Raw genomic sequence first — 27,030 nt, forward strand, 5'->3', positions numbered from 1 at the left:
GAGATTTACAGCGCCAAGTGACGTTATAGAGGGTAATTCATTATTAACGAATGTGTCTAGTTTGTAATCGCAGTTGTTTAGACTGAAATTAAAACGTTTTGACAGTCAGTCAGATAATAATCTCGCTCAGCGACGTCACGCTGTATATCAGTGAGGTGTCCGATTTCCCACTCTGAGGCATTGCGATGCCCTCTGACTTTATATCCCTTTTCAGCGGGGACCTCGACCTGAATTCTCCCAGATCCTTGTATTCAAAAGGTAGGCCTAATACTTCTGTTTGACGACCTGCTGTGTTTGATGCTCTTGTTTACATTGTTCCTCTGTTGTTTTTTTAGTTTGTGAATTTGTTGCGTTTGTGCTTGCGTAGATTGCCGTTCATGCGTGCGTGTTGTGCGTGTGCATGTGACGCTCAGCCCCTCGGTGTCATCTCAGTTCATCCCAGTCGTCTCCTGTCACACGCTTACTAATATTTGTCTGTGCGAAGTTTTGAGTGTATTTCTCTGGATGTCTGTGTCCTCCTTCAACTTTGAATCGAGCGCTTCGTTTTGTTTCCTGGTAAGAGCAGTGTGAGGTCGGTGCTGTCCCTAAGCCCTCAGCAGTGGGACAGACACCGGTCCGACCAGTGTACTTTCCTCTGCGAGCTGAAAAGCAGTGCTGACCATTGTCGGTGGATTTTTTTTTACTAGGCCATGGGTTATCAGTGTCCCCCCCTCCGCCCCCTCAAGTCCTCATTAGTGTTATCGGATGTCCCTGCAGGTGGCGCTAGTGAGCTCATTGACATAGACAATGTCGTCATCAGCATGGGAGCCACAAGAACCTCAGGTAGAATAACATGCGTCGTTTTTAACAGTGGCGATTCTAGGACTTTTTAAATGGAGGGCCGGGAGGAGGCGGGGGGGGGGGGGGGGGGTAAGCATAAAAACGAGGTTAAAAATGAACTGTCACATAATTCATAAATATAGTGTGATTATTTAGGTGAAACACAGACTATGTACTTGACTGTGAAATATCTAGAAAAAAAAAGAAACAGAAGATCAACACCTGTCACACTCCTCAGCACTTCAGTGCCTTGGTCACTTAATACAATTTTATATTTCAGGCAATTTCAATGTGTTAATCAGAGTTCAACAGCCAATGACGTACGAGAAAATTTGGGGTGGCACCAAGGGTGGCCAATCAGATTCTAATGGCAGCGAGTGCCACTCTGGCCACCCCTTTGGCTGTTTTTAAATCTGTTTTATGTTACCTAATTCTGGAAACTCAGTCTCAAAAAGTGTGTAATTTTCAGTGGAATTTGTCTTTTCTAGTTCCACTGAGTAAACTGGAGGAAGTCCACTGAAACTGACCATAACATTAGTAATGGGAAAGTTCTCATTCATTTTTTCTTGAACTGGACTGCAGTGCCACCCTTATGTGAACCACTCAGTCCACAATAGGCTAATTTTCCTACATCATACAATACCTTTGAGAGGGACTGATATCAGCTATGTTGGAAAAAACACAGAATTATATCTGTTTTGACTGAAAACGTCAAGGGATCCACAAATTTGAGCATGATTACATTTAGCCTGCACAATGACCCAGACATATCACACTTTTATGAGTTTTGAACAATAGCTTTTATACATGTGACCCACTTGTAATAAACTATAGAAAACTGCTATGAGTAAACATTCTTGGCAATATTTAAGCTTGACAAAAAATTTTTCTGCTCAAAGGGAGACAGACGAGCAGGGATGTTCGTAATTTTGTTTTTCTGTCAATTTAGTGATTAATCTAGCCTAAATCTAAAATACACTGTCACAATTTCACAAACTCTCCACTGAAATGATATTATCTGCTCTTTGTAATGACATTTTTAAATTGTTTACATTCTAGCAAGCCAATGCCGCCGCTAGAAAGATTTGTGGCTCAGAAATAAACATGATTCTGCACATTGAACTTTTATTTATGACATTGTATCGTGGTTGTATTGAATCATGAACCCCATATCATGTATCGAATCGTGAGATAAGCATATCGTCGTCGTCATCAATGAACTGTGGAGCAACTATTACTATGCTATTGTGGATGAGTTTCCATGTCTGATTGTACTATGATGTTGTGCTATAAGAGTTTTCAGTTCTCTCTTAGTTTTCCCCACACATGCTTTTCCACAGGGGCATGTAATCATATAGATGACTCCCTGGGTAGAGCACGGAATGACCCCTTTGATCTGGATTTTGTAACCTGAATGAGGATGTGTAAAATAAGTATATTTATGAGTGCTGTGACATTGAGCACAGGCATCGCATCTGTAGTTGCCGTGTGGAATCGGGGCAAGTTTGCGCTGTGGGGTCTCAGTGAGAGGTGGTGAGTCAGAGTGGACCAACATGTCTTTGAGATTAGGACCACGAAAATAAGCAACTAACAGCAGGGTCAGACCTCCTTCTGTTCAGCTTTCTGTGCAGGTCAGTTAATCCTACAGTTTGTTGTTGCAACTTTGCACAGCGAAGCACCATGTTATTGGGCTTCTGTGTGCAGTATTCCCATACTTTGGATGCTCTGGGGGTTTTGGCATTCTCATAAATACGTTTGAGATTGAGCTTGCTGCAGTCATGTTCAGTATAAAATGATGCATTGATTATGCAAAATGCATAATTCATGAATTTACATAGTGAACACAACTGACGATGTGGATGAATCTGTGCGTCCCTGCAGCTCAGTAGGTATCTGTTGCTTACATTTTTATTTATCTTATAAAGCGGATTGTGTAAGCACAACCAATTATCTTGAGCAGTGGTGTAAATTAACCAATTCCTCAAAATTACCATTGGTCTAGCCTATAGCCTACCTTGTTTCCTTACTAATCACACTATTGGAGTTGTCACCCACTATGCCAGTGTAATTTGTTGTGGCTGTGTAAGAGGTGAAATTGTTTTTTCCATCATGCCTCTGTAGTCTGTGGGATAGCCCTTTTGGTTAAAAAGGAGAATCCCTTTCATATCCCTCAAATGCTCAGTACAGACAAGTAGTACACCACAATGTAATACAAAGGACATGAGCTGTGGTTTTGAAGGAATTGCGCCAAAAAGTGAACAATGCTTGTATTTTTCTTTTATGCACCCAATACTAGTTGAACTTATAGTTTTGACAGAATCTGTCAGGACACTGACCACAGCCAGCCAGTTATCATGGACTGTGGCAGACCAGTTGAATTTTCTTCTTTCAGGGCATTGGGTGGATTGTTTTGTGAGTTACTTCTCAGAAAGTTAGTTTACTTTGCTTAAACTTACTGAGGAAGGCACATTTCCAGCATGTCAAGGAAATGTACATAACAGCAACACTCATAACAATACTACTCATACTACCTTTTGTGGCTGCCATGTCCTTTTAAGGGCTGTGGGGTGATGTGTGTTCGGCTGTCACAAGACGTCTTCCCATCAGGTTTACATCAAAGGTACAGAATGTGATGGCTTTCCCGTCAGCTTTATTAGCTTGGTTAAAAATTGTGAGACCACAGATCTCCACATAGTTTAGGTTTTTTTATATTGACACCCACCAAAGCCCAGTCAATCATTAACCATCTGGCTGCTCTGTGTGTAAACCTGGGCTTAAATAGCACTCTATTAATATTGACTCTGCTATGTTAAGCAAACTTAGCGGCATGTGCTTAAAAATACTTGATTGCCTTGAAAGCTGGTAGATTTCTGATGATGAAAGAAAAAAGACCGCGGAGGGAAAACAGGAGAATTCATCAGGTTTCACGACAAGCAGTCTGAAAAAGGTTTGAGGGCCTGTGTAGAGTACATGATGTGCTATTGAAATAGATTGGTGTCTTTTCTAGCATAAACACATCAACAGATGGACTCCTACCTCAAATCTGTAGTATACAGGGGTGAATATAAAACTTTGTCACTTTGTCTTGAACATTGACATACTAATGCTGCTTTTACCCAGAAATCTGCTTCAGAGCTGCGTTTTTTTCAATGTTACACCTATATGAAATCATTGTTCACTTGCCTGTGTTTAATTTAGGGAGGTCTTGGCCAGTATGACTGTTTGCATCTCAAACAACTGTCCACATAGTTTATAATAGGCCATGTTTGCCATACATGTGTAGAGTTGCCTAGGGGTTACAACCCTGAAGATAGTGAAATGGCAGTGTCTGTTTCCTCTTGTGGTGTAAAAATTTGAAATATGGCTATGAAAACCTGAAATGTGGATATGTTTTTCTAATATTCTGTAAACATAGATATGCATGCAATCACACGCATGCAACAAGTCACGCTCCTTTTGTAGTTATTGTTTAAAAATGTCACAATTGGCAATAGAAGCAGTTTTCCTGCTTGCCTAATGAGAATGATCATGCTCATAGTGTTGAAGCAATGCCCTAAGAGGAACGTGTAAAAATGTCATTGAAAATTTCATAGAGGTAGAGGTTCTAAAAACCTGTTTTGTGATACAGAGCGTTTGGAGTCATTCTGAACATTCTGTTCATGGTCTTCAACTGTTCAACTGCAACCCCTTAGTTATGCTACTTGCACTTACAATATTTAGTCATGTGCAGCCATTATATCTCCACCATTGACTAATCAGAACGGGCTGGATCATGCTTGTCACACAAAACAGGGTTGTCTTTCTAATCAAAGTTTTTAACCTTTGAGAAGAAGCAAGCTTGTCTTCAGAGAATCCAGTCCTCTCTTAATTGGAAATAAGTTTTGTTAGTAGGCCTATAGTTTTTCAAAAGTGTTGGGCCGATCTGTTATTTGTCAGTCAAAACAGAAGCAATAATATTACTGTGCTCAACATTGCACTGGTCGCTACATGTTGTGTCCCTTCTTGAATCAGTTTTCTATGCCTGAAGTTGTCAATGAACACTATTGTCAGGTGCATATATTTACTTATATACACTAATAAAAGTGCCCACTAACTATCCTCTCCACTTAAACCTCCATGTCAAAAACAATTACATGTACTTTACTGATTTTTCTTATGATTGAAAGCAATCTTTCATTTTAAAGGAACAATTTCACATTTTTGCATAGATACTACCATATGAGTTCATAAATAGCCAACCAGTTGCATTGTTTGTTCTACATATCTGTAGTGATGTCACTCACTTTTAAAACACAGTCCAAAAGTCATACTTCTAATGCATGTACTGTATATGTGATGTTAATATTAGTTATTTTAGTGGTAGGCTTGGTTGTTTGTGAGCTCATGATAATATGCATGCATATTAAAATATGTTGTCTATCATGCTTTTGAAGAGGAATATTTTTTTCTTTTTGCACTTATCAATAACAAGAGTCAATAAAATAAAAAGCCTGAATGCAGGTGCTGGCTATAAATTGCTGCAGCAACCAGTGTCGAGGGTTAACTGTTCTTGAGGTCATTGTATATCCTATGTGCTAAAAATGCAAATGTTACACTGATGCAAAATATTGCTTTAACCTGGGCAGGAAAGTTTCCAAAAGTGGTATCAGTTTCCTTCCATAACTTCCTTTAAAAACTCACTTTGGTTAATGGTTAACACTAACCAAACCTCAGTAAAAAGACTAATCAGTCCCTGGTCAAAATATCACCTCCTCCAGTATTTACTGCACACTTGTGACTTTGTTTTGGCCAGGGCAAATCTATGCATGAGTGGTTTAACCTCTAGAAGCCCTAGCAACTGAATCTGACACTGACACACGCATTGAATGTGATTTTTCTCAGTGGTGCAATCTTGGATTATTAGTTGCATTTTAAAGGTCTCTTCTTTATGATTTTTCTTTTAATCATCTGTCTTACCTAGTTAGTCTGCTCCTCAGGCTCTAGATGTAGATCTTGCCAATTGTATGATCCCATCCTCTGTTGTGCTGTCTCCATATAACACCAGTGATTTTACACATTTCTTCCTCTAAACATTATTTTTTCCCCTAGTACCAAAATTGTTGCTCCTTGATGTTTTCCTTGTATCACTGCTGCAAATTGTATTTTGGCGCTCATTATGATGAGTTTGTTTTTGTCAGTGCCAAACTGTGGCTTAACAAACATGCAGTCGACAGGGTTTTTATGTGACAAACTGATTACAAATGGCCTTATTCAGACCCTCTGTTTTAGGAACAGTTTGGGAACAGTCTGTAGGTGCACTCTTGTTACCTTGGTAATGATTTAAAAACAACACATTGTTCTGTGCGATCGGTTGCTTTAAACTTCACAGATATAGTTTCAGCAGCTTTTTGTTCTATCTATTCCATTTTGTGTTTTATCCTGTGCATAACATTTTACTATGTGCATAAAGTTAGCCTGGGTATTTATGCATTTTAAAGGTCAACCTCTGCTTTAGTTCTCTAGGTTCATGCAGAAGGCATAGTGGCATTAGTAGTAGCTGCCGGTGCATTGGATGGCCTACTTAAGGTGGTAATTTCAGGTTTTCATCATCGCAGGAAAACCATCTGCCTAGTCACAGGTGTGAGTCAGGGAGTGGGAGAGGGCATGACGCCTCACGCTTTGCCTCTCTGCTCCCTATCGGCTGGTGAATGCTGTGTGACACCTTTCTGTGAAAAGCCCAAAGCACCTGCAAGATCTAACATCCCCACCCGTGTGCTTCTCTCCAGAGCACGATGTCTGTGAGCAAAGACATTAAATATTAAGAGGGGTAAATCTTGGCTCCCAGGATTCTTTCCACTGGCAGATGAGAAGCAGCGGTTTGGGTGTCAGGATAAGCTCACACACACTGCCCGTTCCACGTCAAAGAGCAAGGCTCCTTATTCCGATTTCATTTCTGTACCTAATGAATATTCTCTGTCAATCATGAGCACATGATATCTGCCCTCAGGTTGTTTTTTCCTCTCTTGCCTTGGATGTTTGCAGACAATCCTTACACTCTGGTTTCAAAGGCCTGATCCAGATTTATGAGTGAAGGGGATGAAGCTGTCCTCATTGACTTGTTTCTGCCTTGCTTACACAAGATTTCCTCACAGGGGCTTGTACAGAGAGGTATTTCAAGATCTTCAGAAATGCTGAGTATCTTTGGCATATAGGAGACAAACATTCGATCACCCTGCAGCCTAATGGTTGCACTGCCTCAATTTCCTGTGTTTTCATTTCTTTTTCCTGAGTCATCCATGGCTTCCTAGGCAGACTGGCAGGGGAGGAATGAATAGCCGCATTGGATTGTCCCATTTCCCCCTGCATCCTGTCATTGTTGGTATTCTTTCAAACTGTCTTTATTGAACTTACACTTGAGTTAAGGGCTTGGATAGCGAGAGAGCACGACATGCCAGTTAGGGTTGGGGCAGAGAGAAAGGATGACAGATTATCAGACCGCTGGAATGCTGCTCTTGCTCTGAGAGGAAAGCAGAAGTGCCACCATCGCATGAAAGCTCATGCCAGTCATCTCAAAAGTGATGTCTCAGCCTACTAGAGCTGTTACACTTTCCCTAGATAATGTATTGCAAAACCTAGGTCATTTATTTTATAGGTTATGAAACCATTTAAGATTTTTTGTACCTACTTTTAAGGCACAGCTCGGTCTGCTTAGCTCCTGACTGCATCATAAACCTTTTAACCCTATATAAGGTTGTCCTGGGGCAAGGTTGTCCTGCCAAACCAGAGGTTAAAATCAAAGGTCACTCTTACCATCAGGGCCCCTAGGCTTTGAAATGACCGGCCTGAGGTGATCAAGCGTGTAAAATCAGTCTCACTTTAAATATACCTGTACAGACTTTTATGTAATTGTGTTTTTGTTTTGTTTTTACTGTCAGTTATGTCCCTTTTTCATTATTCTGCCATTGTTATTTTACATTTGTTGCCTTCAGTGAAGTCAAGCACTTTGTAACTGCTTTTGAAAAGAGAAACGGATAAATGCTGTTATTAATTATTCTTATCAATTCCCACTGTTATTTCTACTGTTAATTTTTATTTCTTTATTTTCTCCATAAATCTTGGACTCTAACTACCTCCACATATTCTCAGCTAAAAACACTGTTCAACTTTAAAATGTCCAGATACTTTAGGAGCTTTTTGATTGTCTTTATACCTTTTAAAACATATTGAAACATATTCTTATTAGTAGTAGCAGTAGTATTATAAATGTTAGTTTTAGTATTATTTTGTCATCTCTCATAGTTCACTACTGTACGTATCAGAGATTGGCTAAGAGGGAGGTTTGATGAGCTGGGAGAACGTCATCAGCAGATATGACGGTCTTCTCCCACTTTTTGAACAAGCCTGAACCTGCTTGAATAGAAATTTGACTCTACATGTTTATCTTAAAGCTTTTACTCTGATATGAATCCATTTTCTTTCCCATTAGTGGGTCAAAGTAGCTCTACAATACCTCATTGATCCTCATAGATAGACCTATATTGAAGAGGCAGCAAACAGCTCCTTAAGGTCTTGGTTAAATGGTTTTTAGGACATTTTCACTCGACCAGACGGCAAGGCGTAGAATGTGACAAGAAAGACAGCAGCAGAGGATTAGATGTGACAAAGACCATGAGCCTGAACCAAATATACCAGTAGTGACGTCAGGATGGCCTGTTCTTTATCGTTGTTTTACCCCTTTTTTTCAGTAAAACAATCTGACAAAGGCCAGGCTAGCAGTGCATATACTGTAGTAGAGGTGTTGGCTGGTTGTTGACCACCACCTGATTCACATTCACATTCTGCTGTGGTTTTGCCTAATTAATCAGTAGACATTCCAAATCCTTAATTAGATTGTACACCAAATCCTCTTAAGTGATTAATAGACTGAAGGTGTGGTCTCAGTCCGGCTCCGAGAGGTGAGGCCGGAGGACAAATCAACAGAAATCTGGGCAACTGCAGGTCTTCATGAGAATCAAGCTGGGAATGATGATAGACAGGCTGTGTGTATAGGCTCAAATGCACAGAGTTGGGATTTTGGCTTTGCTGCCAGGCCTTCGCAGACTTGCTGTTTCTGCTGCCCTTTGGTTTCAGGCAGTGATTGTTTTGAAAGGGCTTTTCAGTTTACAAAATGCAGGCATTAGGTTTCTAGGCCTACTTACTCACTGTTGTGCTACTGTTAATATATGAGAGCCTCAAGACTCAAACAGAGTAAGCCAGTGTAAACTAAATGTTGACCTAATGCCAACTATTTTATCTGTATTCCCACGTTCTTATCACTAGAGTCAACAGCTTGCATCAAAAATCAAGAGCAAATCCACAAGGTTTTCAAATTTGGAGCTCTGTGACGCGACAAGCTATTTTTAAATCATGTTGGCTAGTAATAACTCCACTGGGCTTTGTATCGTAGATGGACGACTGGAGTCTCTTCCCCTCGCCTGCTGAAAGATGACGTCCGGCTCTGTATTTCATGAGTTATTGGGTAATGAGTTTGGGGACCTTCCCAGTTTTCTGTTTGCATACGACTGACATTGACGTGTCTTCAACCACAAACCATTTTCCATCTAATAATCACCTGCATGGACATTTTTCACTTTATTATCGTCTTATAACATAATTTGCAGACTGGCAGTAGCTTATAAATTCAGTTTTGCGGTGATTCCAGGTGCTTGAGAGGTTCGGACTAAATGTGGTTGGCGTGGCAGTAGCTTGGTGATGTCACACTGTTGGTGAATGTGTGCGTGTTGCATTGCCACAGGCTATCCTGTTGCCTCAGCATGGTTTTCATGCAAGCTGGTGAGCAATGGGCACACTAAAGTCATTGTTGAGCACTTTTGCCATTTTCCTGTTCTAATAGGTTGTTAATATGCGGTGTGTGTGTGTGTGTGTGTGTGTGTGTGTGTGTGTGTGTGTGTGTGTGTGTGTGTGTGTGTGTGTGTGTGTGTGTGTGTGTGTGTGTGTGGGGGGGGGGGGGGGGGGTGTTCTCTTCCTACCAGATAGACAGACATTACCTGATTTCATTGGAGGTTTTGCATAGGAGGCTGGCACATTCCAGTGTCTGTGTAAGCATGGCTCTTTTTTGGTGTATGAGCTGTGTGTGTGCGTGTGAGTTAGAGAGAGCATGCGTGTGTGTGTGTTTTCCTGTGTAAATAGTTTGAATTCCACTGCTTTCTGAGGTCTCGCTTTCATGTTAAGCCCAGTGTCTGTTCCTTCTCTTTTTTGAATCCGCTGGTAAACACTCTGGAAAATGTCTACACCGGCATATTGTAGAGCAACACTCAGCCAGCATTCAACACACATTTGCCCTGTACTTTCATTTCATTCTGTCTGACTACTTGTGAAATACATTAACACTGACTCACGCTGAGAATGAGAAGGAACACCACTGTGAGGATAGTGAATAATGCTTCTCATGATGCATAGATTTCGTTTTTTAGCAGTGACTTGTTGTAGCTGGGTGGTTTGGTCCTGACAGGAGGCCCAGTGGACTGTTTTGTAAAGTCAGGATAGTGGTGGGTGTTTGTTGAAAGCAAGTCATGTAATCTGATGCCTGGAGGTGGTCCCTGGTCACTTCGGGATTAGCTGAACTGAAAGAGCTGCATGCCACAAACCCCGAGCCTTGTGTGACACAAGTGACTGCCCTTAGCCTGATCCAAAGCCTGGCTGACTTTCACTTTTCAAACAACTGTGGAGGCCGAATATAACGGGGTGAGACTTTTTTTTAATGAGCACCATTGTTACAGTACAGTGTCAGAACCCTAAAATACAGGGATGTAGGGATGCCATCCCATTGGTCTCTACATCCTTATACATCCTTATTTGTTCTTGGCCTAAATATCATACTTCAAAAACAACTCTTTCTTGTTTTCCTGCACACCAAATGGTAGACTGAAATGCTTTGATGAGGAGCTTGGACCAGGTCCAATGTAAATTGACTGATAGGCCTTCCACGTAACCAAGGCCCATAGCAATTAGAAAATAAATGTCATGGAATATACATGAATCTCTTGGCAGTCTTTCTTTCTGTACTGTATACTTAAGCTCTCTTTTTGTTTACACTCCATCAATGGATTCACTGTTTTAAGTATGCTGGTGAAGGTGTCACCGGCCAAAGCAGTCTGTTTGGACAATAGGCAGATCAGTATGCAAAGAGGGTGGCTTACCATACGGTGACACTGATATCAAGCAAGCCAACTGAGCTCTGAAAACAAACAACATGTGGATGATCATTGATCATTCTCAATCCCTGACTCTAGAGTCAGTCTCTCCAACCTCCCTCCCGCCTGCCCTGTTTTCCTGGAGAGAGCAAAGTGGTGTGTCTTTGGGTGTGAGGGAGAGGGGGTGGTACTCATTCGTCTTCGTCGTCAAGGCTAGCCAAAAGTCACAGACACAGGACATTTTCTATTAACACTAGCTGGGAGCATCACAACTGCACCCTAATGGTGATTTCACAAATCTTCTCCTCTGGGAGTGTGACAATTCTTATTAGTTACCTCACCAGGCAAACATTTTGTCAAATACATGGATGGCATCACGCTCCTTCCTGCATGCAATGACTGGCTTGATGCAATGAATACTAACGCTAATAATGGTTACCATTGTAGGCTGGTTTTTACTTTCAACACATCCGAGTCACCATTTCTGACCTAATCATTCAGCATTCATCACTGAAAATGTTGTCTCTGCAGTGGGTCTTAAATATCAAGACAAAAGCTGTATGTGACCAATATTTCTCCAATAGTAATCATATTATTATGCAGTTTGTGGATTTGTAAAATGATACATGCTCCCTCTAGGCTCAGCCTAGACAAAATCTGATTTGAATAGGCCAAAAGACTCATGAGCACACACATTTTGCAACAGATGTTGATATCTGTAAAGAGTAGCAGGTGACACTGAGTGAGAAGATTTAACTCTTTGTTTGGTGTGAATTACAAAGAGTATTCTGCCACAGTGTTGTAACAGTTGATGAAATACGCTGCAATGGAAATGCCCACTTCTTCATTTGAGTTGGGATAATACAATTTTTTTTTCTCATTTTCTCCACATTATCTCATGAGAGGAGCACACTCTCTCAGTGAGTGGTCCCCTGATCTGGGTTGCTATGGAGTCCCTGGCAGCCTTCATGTAGGCTTGGCTGTAAACATTTCAGCGTTGTTGTACATGGTTTGCTGCAGGTGCCAGCCCTTTTCAATGGATTTTTTCTCTGCTTGGAATACTCATCAAATGTACCATCTAGGTGAGTTTAAGATTAATCTTAATCCCCGTCCCTTTTTGCTCAGCGGCGTTCCACCAAGTGCAATATTCCCCCGCTGTGCATCTCTCCAGCCATAACTTTTCAACGTAGATACTTTTCTCACTGGCTTCATTGCAGCTTGACAGGCTTCCTCATGACAATACCACTAACCTGTTGAGCAAGTTGAAGTACAGAAAAGGGTCTACTAGCACAGTAAACAAGACAGAAGAGGGAGAGAGGGAGGTGGAGTGGAGGAGGGGGACAGAAGGGGAGTTAACAGTCACTCAGCCAAAAAGCAGTGCCACGCCCCAGGTGCCAGGGCTAGTAAGAGCAAGCAGCAGGAATGTGAGGGAAATGAATGGGAGTGTAAGTCCTGCCATTCACATGGTGAGTGCTTTCTTTTTTCACCTTTAGTCTGCCTGCTTACCATATAAACATAACACGAGGTATGGTCAGGGTATGGAGAGCAAGGATATTTAACTGTGGGCTCTAAAAATACTTAACTTGAATTAGGATTTCCGACATAGAGCTTAGATTGTACGTGTGGCTGGTTTGTTTTTTATCATGTTGACATTTACATGAGATTGGAGACTGACTCTGAATCTGGGAACACAATTGATAAGGATGACAACTTTTCAGTTCAGTTAACTTTTGTCCACATTTACTGAGGGCATTAGTAGACCTGATCACAAGTACCAATATGAGCTCAATGTCTATCAGTGTGAATATTCTTATTTAGGCTTTAATGTCTCATTCAGATGATCATAGAAGGGCAAAAAAATCAAACGTTTTCCTCAGTGGTCTGCAAAACACGACTACAGCCTTAAGTCTGTTAAAACCAAAACGTCACATGGTATGTGAGTCAGTGAGTTTAATTTCCCAGCTAACGATGTTGACCATATTTTTATTTTCCCCTGCGTGAAAGGGACTGTGTTTTGTAACGTGTAAATAAAGAATTGCACTCTGTCTGCCAATGAGGATACACATATGCAGCAAAATAAGAATTTTCACTCTTTATAAAGTCCTGGGACTGTGGAAACACTTTGAACAGGCCAGCCAGTGATTCGAGACCAGCACTCTGAGAGAAGAGTACATATTTTCTGTCTGTGCGGTTGGCAATCTGTTTACTGGAAAGGCTGCTCAGTCAGAGCACATGTTCCTGCATGTGCAGCCAGTCAGTCAGCCCCGAGAAGACTGTGGAGTTTAAGTGGAGATGAGGGGACAGAGAAACTGTTTTTCTTTTTTTTTTTATGTTTTTGTGTGTGTGTATGTGTGTGTGTGGGGGGGGGAGGTATGTGTGCACGACTGCATGTGTGTTTGTGAGTTTCTTTGGAGGGCTTAGCAAATAACCAACAAAACCACACTAGGATCCTGTGTGTGTGTGTGTGTGTGTGTGTGTGTGTGTGTGTGTGTGTGTGTGTGTGTGTGATACAGTAGGAGGTATAAGAGTTTGCTGAGTCCAGATTTAAGCTCCCTTTCTGGGAACCAGAAAGGGAGCTTAAAAGGAGCAGTCTCTTACTGCTCTTCCAAACCGAGCAGTAAGAGACTGGAGGGCTTTGGGACTGAAGAGCCATGGGCTGGTTTCAGTGTGTCCCAGGTTTGTCTATTGTACACAGCCAGTGGTAACAATGGGAGGGTTAAGTATCCGATACACACTCCAAACCCTGGGACTCAGCTGCAAGTAATTAAAGCTGGCAGTTGGCAGAGAAGAGAGTCAGGCGACTGTAATGGCCGCTGTAAGTTCATACCATAATATTTGGATGATGAATCGGGCTGCTAGTAAAAGTGTTGTCATGTTGTTGACCTAAGGCTTTCTCCCCCTCCCCATGTCCCGTTGGCCCTGAGGGAAGGCAGAGAGGAGGGAGAGAAAGGCTTTTGTATGATCCTGCTCCCTATTCTGTAATGAGATCTGCTGTTTATTTGGCATGCCAGGACTTTTGCCTTCACCTGCGTAGTGTCGTTATTCTGTGCTATTTTTCTATATACAGTAGTTTTGTCCTCCCTAAGGTATATTTAGAGCCTGGAGTTGCGATGTTTAGTGAAATGGACGATCCTGAGGATGTCCACAGGCAGATACTGACGTAATCCATGAAGAGAAGATCTAGCTTGAATGTTGTTTCCACGTCTTTGTTTCAGGAAGGTTTCAAGGGTAAACAAGTACGTCACTAATCTATACAGTGTCATGGACCACAATGCTATGCTGCAGCAGCAGATTGTTATAGTTTTAACCAGTATAGATGGTCCATTTGAATGGAGGAATGACAAGTGCTGATCATCATCATCATCAGCAACCTAAATGTATCTGGAGGGCATTATGCTTTTTTTTCTTTAAATGAATGCCGCCATCTTGGAGAGGGAGGACACCAGTGTGTCTGGTCTCTGGCACACGTGCCGGAGTGGCAGTGTTTGGCTGTAGTAAGTGGAAACATGTTCGGCATCTGGACTGAGGCTGAAATTATCCTTCACATAATTTTATATAGTGGGTGTTTGTCACTTTCCAGATTCATGGCCAGCCAGGATGATGCTCAGGCTTTGTCCAGGGTCACCAGTCTGTTTTTACAATTCCATGCAGATCGTGGTGTGAAATTGCTCTTGTAATATAATTTGACTATAACCACAGCAATTAAAAAAATAAAATAAAATTAAATTGAACAAAGATATTTCTTAGGAAAACACAACTGAAAACTGTGGTGAACCACACCGTTTTCATGTTTGACTTGCTCTGCAACAGCTTTGTTATTAAGCCCCTGCTGACACATCTGAATCATGTTTCTCATTTTACCAAGCTGATAGCTGATGAAAACCATCAATAAGTTTAACTCATCATTCCCTTTCAACCCCCCATCCCCCTCCTTCCCCATTCACAGAATCAGTGTATGACCTTCTTCCCAGAGAGCTGCAGTTGCCGTCCTCCACTCAGCAGAACCCGGCAGCCATGAGTCAGAAGAGCGGCGGAGAAGCCGGGCCTCCCCCCTCAGCTGCTGTTGCATCAGGTAAGCTCCTCCTCCTCATCCCCCTCCCCCTCCTCCTTCCCCCTTCCCCCTTCCAGGGTAACACTGAGTAGTGCTGGTCATGCCCCCCCCCCCCCCCAAAACCGACCCACCAACCCCACTAAGGGTAAAATAATCAATCTGTACCTGTAGATACACACCTGCATGCAGAAGGGAAGCCAGGCAGCCCTTTGCTATACACACAGTGCAGCCCTCACATGTAAAACCAAGAGGCTGCTGAAGAGTGGAGTAATGAGGCCTTACTGCCCTCTCCCAAGGGCAGCCCCTGTACACGCCAGCTGTCCGTAACTGCCTGTACACACTGCGAGCAACTTGTTTGATGGGTTGCTCTGCTCTGACTAATTGTGGGCGGTGCAAGAGGCTCCGATTGCATCTTTGTTGTCGTCTCCTGGAGCTACCAAGTTTTGAACTGGCAAGTCATGTTTCAACGTTCATAAAGTTGCATCATTTTGATGAAAAAAGGAGTACAATTTCTTCAAAGCTAACCATCGACTCCTACGATGGATGTCAGCCGTTTTTTCCTGACATCTTTCAAATAAACGAGAATCGGGAAGCTTTGAATGGCTGTAATCAACTTTTCGGCTATTTTTCACTTGCCAGGCGGAATCACATCAGTAGGGAAACGAAGAAGTGCGGAAATCTGATGGCCGATGACTGAAAAGTTCAAAAGCCGTGGCCAGTTTTCGCGGTTGACAAGCTTGTTGACCATCCACACATCAGCTAAGTTTCCCTGGTTTCCTCAGCTCTATAGGAAATCAGTGGACTTCCGGTGACTTGTTGATCACGTTGCTCACAGTGTGGACGGCCGCACTGTAAGGGTCAGTCACATCTCTGAAAACTGATCCTTACCTCTGTGGGAGAGCAGTGCTGTTCCTTTAACTTTGGTCTGGTGCACCTCAGATAACATTTTGTTGTATGTATCATTATTTGATAGTGATTTAATACGTTTTTTAACCAGCTATGCTAAAGTTAGGGGTTTCACTAAAAATGAGCAGTAGAAAAGTATTGCCTGGTTTTATGCTGACACCATGACTCTGTGCGAGAGGACAAAACATGATGAGTGTACAGTACATACACCACACAAGACATACAGGTTTGTAGTATATTAGAAGGATCATCTTTATCTCTTCAGAGCGCTCAAAAAATCTCAGCCTTTGCTCCCATCAGGATGTCTGTTCGCCTATAGACTTTGAGTCTCTAGGTCCCAGCTCTAGAAATGGATACCCTGCACTATGTTATGAGCTTTAGGGCTATACTTTTCTCATAATGAAGCACAGCTCCCATTTCCTAGCTGGGAACATTGTGCCTCTCAGTTGGAGTATAAGGAATCTCACCATGTTTACTGTACTTGGGAAAATATACCCCCAGTGCACACTGCATGGGTATGATCCCTTATTTGGCTTCACTTTTTCTTGGAAAGCAAACTACGGTAAAGCCAAACACTTTATTACATCCAGTCAAGGGGAACAATACCAACCTCCTGTTCCACAATGTAATTTGGCACAATTTTGATTGTTACTGAAATGATTAAATCTATTAAAATGCAAGAGTCCGCAGCCATTTTGGCACTGCTCACAAAAACAATGCATTTAGTCCAAAGTAATGAATGACTGACTGCTAACATTTTAATGCATATCATTTATATGGTGTTTTTCTCAAGTGCTCAAAGCATTTAAGATGGTTAACAGTTAAGCATTATTGTTTTCTAGCTCTACTTTTACTGCCAACGCTATTTAAAATTTAAACTAAATATCATAAGAGGCCAATCATTTACAGAATTCAGCTTGCATATAAAATGTACAGATGCCATCAGTGAATCCTGTATGTGTGCAACTGTAAGTCTGAATGTTTATTAACAAAATATTACTTTCCTTTAGTCCCAACCTACTCCTGAGAATGGTCTTCAAAGGAATAGTTAAAAAAGAAAAGCTTTGTTCCTGGTCAAATTTGAAAAAACTTGGGAGTTCAGAATGTACTTCACTTGAGCTGTTTTTGCTCTGCCCCTTATTGAAGCGCCCAGGCTTTAAAGTGAGTTTCAGTAGATCCAGAAGTCTGTTGCCTGTGGACATCAGTGCCGCATTACAGCCATTTGCAGTCCTCTGACCAGGTGGGACATATTGGCTGTAGCAAGAGGAAGGTGAAGTATATTTGAGTTTACCTGGAACTTTAAGTTTCACTGAAAACTGGCTATAACCTCATCTGGCTATTCCTCCTCTTTTTGCTTTTTTGTAAACTTCATTTTTCAATTTCAAATGGTCACAATCAGGCTTTGTTTTGTGTTTGAAAAAGATTTGCTTTCAACAGACTTCTCAGTGATGTTGTTGATGACTTTACTTTTAGTTGCATTGTTCAGCAGAACAGTTAGATTTTGTTTTCAGTCACGGCACTCAAGTTTTACCTACCACTTTCAGGGTTTTTCCTGTTTTAAAATGGGTCTTTGGCAGTGCTCATGTCCTGACGGCCAGATGACATTGTGCTAATTTGCATATTAGTGGCATCAGCCATGCCAATTTCAGGGTGTTTGCAAGTTTTATCAAGGTAAATCTAAGTCCTTTCCAGACCTTTTTAAATGCCAGTTAGAATTAAATTTGGCCACTGAAATGACTATGAAAATGAAAAAAAAAAAACGAAAAAAAAACATTACACTATTGTTTACACACAAGATTTCTCACTAGGAAAACAGCGCACCAAGAAACTGAGACATTTTTATGACCTCCTAAACTGAATTGAAGACTTAAAGGCCACATTTCACAGTATTCAAGGACTTTTCAGGCCTTGAATATAGGTCATCAAAACGAAGACATTTTAAGACTTTTTTAGGACTTGCAGACACCCTGAAGTTGTTGCCAAATGCTTTGGGAGTCAACATATTAACATTTTTCCTGATGGTCTGAAAAAGTAGCTATGTTGCTAGTTGCTTTTGATAAATATAGTCGCTGTCAGAAAAGTTGCTAACTCGAGCAACAAAGTCGGCAAGCTGGCAACAGTTAGAAGTCCCTCCTGCACAACCAAGATATCTGGTGTTGCTTCTTCAGCGTAGCGAATTACCAAGTTGTTTTACTAACACGCACCCTCTGATGGTGATATGGTGCATTGCATCAAAAGTCAAATGACTGGAAGTGGTGTTTGTTTTACAGTTCCTCATTTTTTCTCTGTGGTGCCAAAGCAAAAGGGCTTGGTAACTGTCAAAAATTTCCCAATGCAGGAAAAACCCTGTGTTTGGTGGACTGCTGGTATACATTTCTTCCCCACATGACATCACATGCTCATCGTATGACATCATCTGCTTGCGCAACTGTTGTCTCTGAGCTTTTCGCTGTAGCAGCTTCTGCTGTTGTTTACTGACTCAGGCTGCACTAATGCTGGATGTAATTTTACCATTAATTTAGCCACCATCTGCCTGTTGTTGATGCTGCTAGGATGCTGCCATAACGCTGGTGTGCTACACTGATCATTTCAAATATATGTGCACTTACACCCTGCATTTCCCCACTCTGTAATTTATTTCCTTTGCTTTGCATTTTTTTTTAAATGCTTTTGCATTTTAAGCCCTGAATCCTTTGTGTAGCCCATTGCTATCTGTAATGTTCATGCAACATAGCTATAGGTTAACAGATATTTTTAATAGGGCTGCAGATATATCCTGTATAAAATTGCAGGACATCTTCATGTTTCTTTTACTTTACTTTGTTTATTTGCTCTCCCTTTTTTCTTTTTTTTTTCATTGATGAAGCCCATTGTTTTTTTTATTGTTTGAACATCTAATGTAAGCATGAATTATCACGGATGTTGCCTGAGCTCAATCTTCTTTCTTACTTCCCAGCCTTTTTGGAAACAGAACAGGGAAAAGGAGTATTAGACTAGAGTTTATGTAGGGTCTTTCCAAAAGCTGTTGGAGAATCTCAATTTACTTTTAAGTGGGAAAAGGTCTGAACACGCTTGATGCAACAATTGACACACACCATAGGACACTTCTAATGTGGCGCTTTAGTGGCGCACTGCAGGTGGGAGATTTGAAGCGTCACCAGCACTTGGTACCTGCATTTCTACACTGCAATGGGTAACATTGCTAGATCATATTACTGTTTCCATGTCCTACTCTACACTCTGCTTTATATTATATATCTATATTTGGATATTATATTTCGAGCGAGCACTCTGTCCAGAGAAAGCTGGACTCACCACTGTTAGATACTTTGCCTCTCTCGCCTCTTTGGTATTTTCTGGAACAAAGCGATCACAGACCGGTCGGATTGGTATGAGTGTGCTGTGTGCAGTTTACTGACATCACGTTACATGATTACTGGGTATTGAAATAAAAATTTTCACAGTTTCCTCTCGCTGACATTGACCTTTCTCCTCTTAGCTCGCCTGTACACACCTGGCTCTTGCTCTGGGTCAAGAGTGACTTCTAGTGATTTCTAGTGATTGAAGTGTATGAAAATTATTTCACCATTTTTACTTCTCATTCTAACTCAGTAATCAGAATCAGAATCAGAAATACTTTATTGATGGCTTGCTGAACATTATCCAAGGACTTTTGAAGGCCTTAAGGATAATGTAAGATAATGTAATTGCAAGAACACATGAATTTAGAACATTTTAAGCAGTTTTACCTAGCTTTGCATATTGAAGTTGGGTTCAGTGCACAACTATGCTGCTTCATTCTTATCGGTCCAAAATTTAGCAACAGTTTCTCACAAATAATGGAAACAAAATTACTAAAGGCTTGAGTATAAGCATTTTGAATATTGTATTAAATAATGATATTCACAATTTTCTGCCCATATTGTGATGCAGATGTTGTGAATGTAATGCACCACACATGATCATATCATAACAATATGGAGTGAAGAGGTGTTTAACATGCATCCTTTATAAATGGCTTTCCTGTGGTCAGATACAGCCCGCTGTCTTCTCCTGGTTCTCTCTGGGTTTTCTCCTCTATAAGATCTGGGGGGTTTTTCTGTGCGACCGTGCCTGCATGTTTAGACTAGATGGCTAGTGGGACCTTGGCAAAGGGAAAGAAAGAGTTACTCTTGTCTATAACACTGCTGCTCCAGAATGCCAGCCAAACGTATTTTATTTTGATTTCCCTCTGCTGTCCTTGCTTTATTATGGGTATTGTTATTTTCGTTAGTGGCCTGCCATGTCTTTTACTGAGAGAAAAATAGATATCCTCTTTCTCCTCTGGAGAGAACATAACATAATAGCATAAAAACAACAGCTGCTTCAAATGTACACAATACACCTATAGGATTATTTACTGAAGCAAATATGCCAATCTGCAGTAGTCTCTCGAATACTTTTAGGGGCTTTAAATCAGGAACCGAGCCGTACATCTCTATAAGACATTTGTTTTTATTGTTTCTAGTTCTTTGTTTTACCATTGTACGTTTTTTAGGAAAGTGCCACCACTGTGAGTGTTTGTTGGGGCATTTTGTAACTGACATTGTTGCTAACTACCCACTGATCATCCGCTGGCTAAACAACCTCACTACACACAAGTTTTACAACTGGGATTAACTCCATTCCCCTGGGAGACACATTCACAATCTTCAAACCGCTTTTTGTCCGACTTAGACAATAGATTTTGAAAGCAGTTATAAGCCGATGTGGTGTTCTGTGATAATAGGGTTTTAATTGAGGAGCTTAGTTTGTTAATCCATTGAGATTTACATTAACATAGTAGAGATATGTCGATTCTTAAAATCTTACAAACTTTACTGTCTGGAAGAAAGGAGCTCAAAGTGGCTGCACATTATTCACTGTGGTTCCATTTTTAGCAGGCGTAGATACCTTGGTTGTGTATGTGACAATTGAATTTACAAGCTCATATTTCTTAAGAAAGCAATTATGTATTCATTAATTTTAAATAAAAGTATTTTTATTGATAAAACTGTAGCATCTGCATTTAAAAACCATTACAGTGTTTATTTCATTTTGGTTTCATTCTGTAAGACACTCATGAACTGTGAAAATGGAACTAGTTCACACTCTGAGGGATCTGCATGTGGGGTCTTTAGTGGACGTATTACCAGAGTTTTGATTCAGTGTCAGTGTTTCGGTGGATCAGGTGCATAAATACAGTTCTCTCTGGGATTGATTCTGGATTCTGGCCCAGACCAATGTGTAACGTGCACCAAGCATTTCTGAACTGGAGATAAGAGATGTTGACATTTTGACACTTCGCTCTGTGGAGCTAGTATGGAAAAAGTATAATGATGTCAAACCAGGAGGCAGCCACCTTTGTGCACCTGATCCATCACTCCCGCATTGTGCTTGTCTGTATTCTGTTGTTTACTACAAATGTCTCCTTATGAGAAATTATCTTGATTTTGGTCATTTTCTCTGCAGAGGGATTTTTTGCAATTTAGAGGATTTCCACAAGAATAATCATAGTGTTGTACTTTTTGAAAACATCCTTGCCCATCAGGCTAGTCTTTCCATTATCCACCACAGCCTATAAGCGGAAATATACAATGCAGTGCATTGTCATTGTGTGTATATAAACTCTTTGGAGTTAATAAACTGACAGAGTCACTATAAAATGAGTGTGTTGGACCTTAATACTAACTTGTTTAGTTTAACTTGTTTTTTTCTATAGACGATCCTACTTTATTCCTGTACATTACTTAGTAAAAAGCTATGCTTACACAATGAATTCTATCTAATTCCCAGCAGACAGTCTCCTTTAAGTGATTCAGTAACTTCATATAATCACTAATGTTAGTATCAGGACATGCTATGCCTCTTTTTCTATCTGACTGTCTGTTTTGCAAACTAATGAGTCACCAAACAATCCAGAATGTCAACAGCAATCTAACTCCTTTTACAATCTGCCACTTAATCACACTTCCACTCTGCATCCAGTTCATGATAACTGTTTGAATGCTTTTGAAATTGTGTCAGCATGCTGGAACAATAGGGAGAGAACTTAAGCAACAGTTCCATTTTCACAAATAAAATCCCCTGTTTTATTCTTTTTACAAAAATCTGAATAAATTTTAATGTTCAGCTCTTATTGCTCATTCGCTGTCTCGTTTTTATTCCAGGAAGTTCCCTCTGAAGCAGGGAGTGTCTGCATATAAAATGGTCTGCAGTTCTCTGCTTCATAGGTCAGAAGCTTGTTTATTTTGTCTCTGTGGCTACGTTCAGTCCCAACTAAATTATTTGAACCTGTATAGCAAAAAAAGATCCAATTGGCATGCATCATCTTACACACATTAAAACTGTTTTGAACTTCCCTATCATTAGCTACTTGTTTAACCAATCAATTTAAAATCAGCAAAATGCTACTATTAATCATACATTTCCTCAATAATTGGATTTTTTTTTCAGTTGCATGTTATTCATTTATTTGGAAATAGTTGTAACCTCAAAAGATTAATTATTAAGGGAGACTGTTCATGTCTTGGCAAACATTTTGGCCCCTTTTTTTAGTCACACCTATACTATACTGTAGGTCATGCACATTTGCAAATCCTCACACATGCATCTCTCATGCACACACGCACACACACACACACACACACACACACACACACAAGATGCAGTAAAAAAAGTGGAATTTTTAATTGGATTACCAAAGAAATATTTAACAAAAAATGAAAAGTAAACAATCATGGACAAATTCCGCTGCTTAAATGGGACTGCTAGCCGATGCTGGTTGAGACGCCTTTATTTACTGTCCAATTGTTTGCACTGTAGATGCCACCACCGTCTCCTCTTCTATGACCGTGGGAGGCCCCCGCAGTGCTTTTCCCACCTCTTCCAGCTCCAACATGCATTCCACTACTTCGGCTGATGACCAGAACCCGGCTCACAGCAGCGCCGTTGACCCGGAGGACACCAGGAGCAGCAGAGCGCTGCCAGAGGTTGTCGGGGCAGAGGGTGGGAATGGCAACAGCGGGAGTGCTGGGAACTGCAGGGCTGGCAGTGAGATAGGAGGAGGAAGAGGGGCAACATCCCAGGAGGTCCAGCAGCATCACCAGATGACGCCCTCTAAGCGCCGCACTGTACTGAACATCTCTCCACCACCTGAAGACCTGTTTGACGACAGCCGCATGTCCTGCCAGGACGAGGCTCCCCTGGACTCAGAGCAGAGCAACAGCATCTGGATGGATGACTCTGTCTCTAACTTCAGCATCATCAGTTCCAGCTCCTATAACGACAACACAGAGGTGCCACGAAAGTCCCGCAAGCGCACCCCTCGCCAGAGGCCCGGTCCTAAGTCTGTGCCCAAGGAGGAAGCCAGCATGGATGTGTTCGATGCAGACAGTGCCAAAGGCCCACACTTTGTCCTCTCACAGCTCGGCCCTGACAGCAAGGCCTGCCCAAAAGGAAGGTTTGTGCAACCTGTACTTCTGGTTAGTGTCTGCTGTTGACTTGTTAGCTCCTTTCTGGTCAGAACATCCATGTCCTGCCCTTCTACATTTCATTAAGTTGTCCTAGAAGGCTATGGTTATGTACTGTATGTAGGCTGACCAAAGAAAACAATCAAAGTGACTCCACTTGCGTATTTAGTGGCTGGATTTAATCATTGGAGTTGATTGGCATTTAATTTAGTCAACATTCTCTTGTTGGGAGTTGCAGAATTAAGCTAATACTGTCCAGACATAGGCAGCCAGTCTTTATTATAGCTTACCTTCATCTTGATTAGCCTTTCTTGATTGTCTCATACAGCACTTATTACTATTGTCAGAGTAAGTGTGAGGAAATGAAACATTGTACCACAGATGGAAATCTTCAACAAACCACATTGGCTCAACTTTTCCCACTAGACTCTGACTGAAGAAGAGCGGGTAGATCAGAGGGAAGGGAGGGGCAGGATACTGAAGTACAAACAATGGTCAGCCACGGTGAATCACAGAGCCCCTTTCAAAGACCTAGGATAAGCAGAGCAGATTAAATAAACAGATAAGTCTGAATGCTTTAAGAGCTCGGGATGGACTATGCTTGGTTGATATAGGGCCTCTTAACTCTGCATTGCTCAGAGCGCCATGGCAACTACAGAGCATTCTCTCTCGCTGCTGCTATTAGAGCAAAAGGCCTCACAATCAGTTTCATCCACACATACACAAATATTTTGGGTTAGGGTTAGTCTGTAAAGAATACCCCATTTCCATACAATTTGCAAATACTACAATGCCACATGCAAGGATATCTAAACTGAAAATATGAAGGTTCTAAACCATCTAAGCCATAAAATCATTGTTAGCTAATATAATTAAACTGAAATTAGTATTGGAGCTAAAATGATCTGCTGGTGTCTCTGTCAAACTAACATGGCAAACCGGTCTGTGTTGCAGTTCTCCAGATGGTCCTCAGACAACTAATCTAAAAGGAGGAAGTCTTTCGATGCAATACCCACAGAAGTGTGAGGGGAAGGAGCTGAAGATCCTGGTCCAGCCCGAGACCCAGCACCGCGCCCGCTACCTGACCGAAGGCAGCAGAGGGTCAGTGAAGGACCGCACTCAGCAGGGCTTCCCCACCATAAAGGTAACCTTGAAACCGTTAAACAGCCTTTGTTAGTTACTGTTTTTGCGGCGGTCAATGTGCCTTTGTCTCTCCTTCAGCAAATGTCAGCATCAAGTGGCTTCAGGTTGCATAGTTGCAAAACAGCTCTTCATTGAGTAAACATTAAGTTAATGATTGAGTGATTGTCAGAGGTTTTGTAATGTGTGCATGTGTTAGAGCTGATCTGCTTCCAGGTGTTTGTTTTTGTATTTATGAAATGATGTAGTAGAGCCAGCAGTTGCTAAAAACCTGGTAAGGAAACATATAGCTAAGAAATAATAGAAATAATGACAGAAATAGCTGACAAATGATCAAATGACAAATTGGGTCACTCAGCTTTATTATTGTCTTTTAAATATCACTGCATCAATATTGTTTGTTTTCATTTACCATATATTTGTATGAAGATTTAATTATTTTTCTCAGAGTTTCCAGCAAATCACAGAGGTGGAAACATTTCAGTGTTCATATCTGTAGAGAGAGGATTAGATCATTTTGTGTTCTGTTGTGTGGAGTGTCTTGTCCTGTCCTGTGTCATGAGGGTCTTGTACCATTAGGTGGCTACAGTGTCCTGTCCTGTTCTTTGTCCTGTGTGTCCTGTCTTGGCCTCTTCTGACCCTAATTGTGGGAGTGGCTGGAATCGACTCCTTAGCCCCTTTTCACACGTGAAACCCGTTAAAAATATGCTGTTTCAATTTTTCCGGTAAAGGTAGCAGTTTCTGTTCTTCACACGAGACATGCCTTTCCACTTTTTTGATATAATGCTACAATTCACACAATACTGGCAATACCGTTGAATTCCATTGTTGTCACTTCCCAGAAATTACGTTTAACTGCCGGAGTCTCTGCAGTTTGAAAACACAGCGGGTTAATCTCTCTGTCTGCCCGGATGGATGATGTGCTGATACTAATCAGTGACACTTTAGAAAACTCCTGCCAGCATACATGCTTGGTATCACCTAACGAAGATGCCTTGCAGGATTGAAACATTTTTATTCTGATGGTTTAATTTAAGCCCTGCACCAACAAGGATGTGTGTACAAATCTATTCTTGTGCCATCCTGTGCCACAATTGTGTCCTGTCCTGTGTCGCCTGTTCTTTTCCTAAGCTTCGCTCTCATGTCCTATAATTACACAGGGCAAGACACAAAATGATTTGACCCCTACTGGAGAGTTATCCATAGACAAATAATCAAATAACTACTTAAGACGCTCCGTCTTAACATAATGTGAAAACTTAAGATTCAAACCCAGATCTCCTGTGTGGTGTGACACTGAGTTTACCACTACAGTGTGTTAATGTAGTCAGATTTCCATGTAGGTGATTATGTAATTGTATAAATCCCAGCCCACGGTCTCCCAAACAGTATGATAAATGATGATCAAAAGGCATTGGAATTCAAGCTGTCAATGCTGCTTTGTTCTATCGGACTGCATGCAATTTTGTAAAAGTAGCTGCAGGCCATCAAGGCAACAGACTGGGTTACATTTACAACATTGAAAACATTTTACAAAGCTGCAGTTTTTTTCCAAACGTGTAAATGATGGTGCCAAAAGTTTGCTTGTGCTAAATGCATAAAAGATGGCATGATAAGACAAAAGCTACCTCGTGGTACCACACACAACACAGAAATTGATAGACAGGACACACCACCCAGGACAGGATAGGTAGCCACACACACACACACACACACACACACACACACACACAGTAGCCACCTAATGGTACAAAATCCTCATTACACAGGACAACACTAAGTTATACAGGACAGGACAGGATACAAAATGATCTAACCCCTGCTTTATCTGTAACTGGCTGCTTATGGCACATTTATTTCTGCTAGATTAAATTACTGATTCTTAAAAGTCTTTGCACAGTCTATGTGCTCTGTGCCAAATATTATTTTGGCTCTGGTGAACATTATTACCCACACAAAAGAAGTGATTTTCACCAAATCCTCACCTATGTATCAAATTCAGACCTTCTTGATCGGCTGACATATTTTCTACTGTATCATATTTCTTGTGTTTTATTCCCATACACAGCTGGAGGGGGTGAATGAGCCAGTGGTTTTGCAGGTGTTTGTGGGTAATGACGCTGGCCGGGTGAAGCCTCATGGATTTTACCAAGCTTGCAGAGTGACGGGGCGCAACACCACCGCCTGCAAGGAGGTGGACATCGAGGGCACGACTGTTATTGAGGTGTCCCTGGATCCCAGCACCAACATGACGCTACCGTACGTACTTTGCTTGAGTGTGCATGCTGACAGTGAACTGTTCATGTATTTGTGTTGCTAAGCAAATAGAGCAGTACAATTTTGTTTTTATGTTGCTGTTAAATCACAGACAGACCCCCTTTTGGAGTGAGCCTGTATGGCCTACATTCCCAATTTTGCTTTCATCTTTTTTTTTTATTCAACAAAACAACAT

General features: G+C 41.3%; 1 protein-coding gene across 1 annotated transcript; it reads left to right on the forward strand.

Moving 5' to 3' along the window:
- Positions 1–26,837, forward strand: LOC139641436 (nuclear factor of activated T-cells 5-like; the record flags this gene model as incomplete). Its single annotated transcript, XM_071515841.1, has 5 exons — positions 1–258; positions 14,938–15,063; positions 22,792–23,428; positions 24,393–24,582; positions 26,647–26,837. Coding segments are annotated over exons 1-5 (1,217 nt in total), but the record flags the coding sequence as incomplete, so codon positions are not given.
- Between the last annotated feature and the right edge of the window lie 193 nt (positions 26,838–27,030).

Source organism: Centroberyx affinis, unplaced genomic scaffold (assembly GCF_046629955.1).
Source record: "Centroberyx affinis isolate AG114_WGS23_722 - 3 ecotype Tasmania unplaced genomic scaffold, CSIRO-AGI_Caff_v1 ptg000369l_1, whole genome shotgun sequence".
Lineage (NCBI taxonomy): Eukaryota > Metazoa > Chordata > Actinopteri > Beryciformes > Berycidae > Centroberyx > Centroberyx affinis.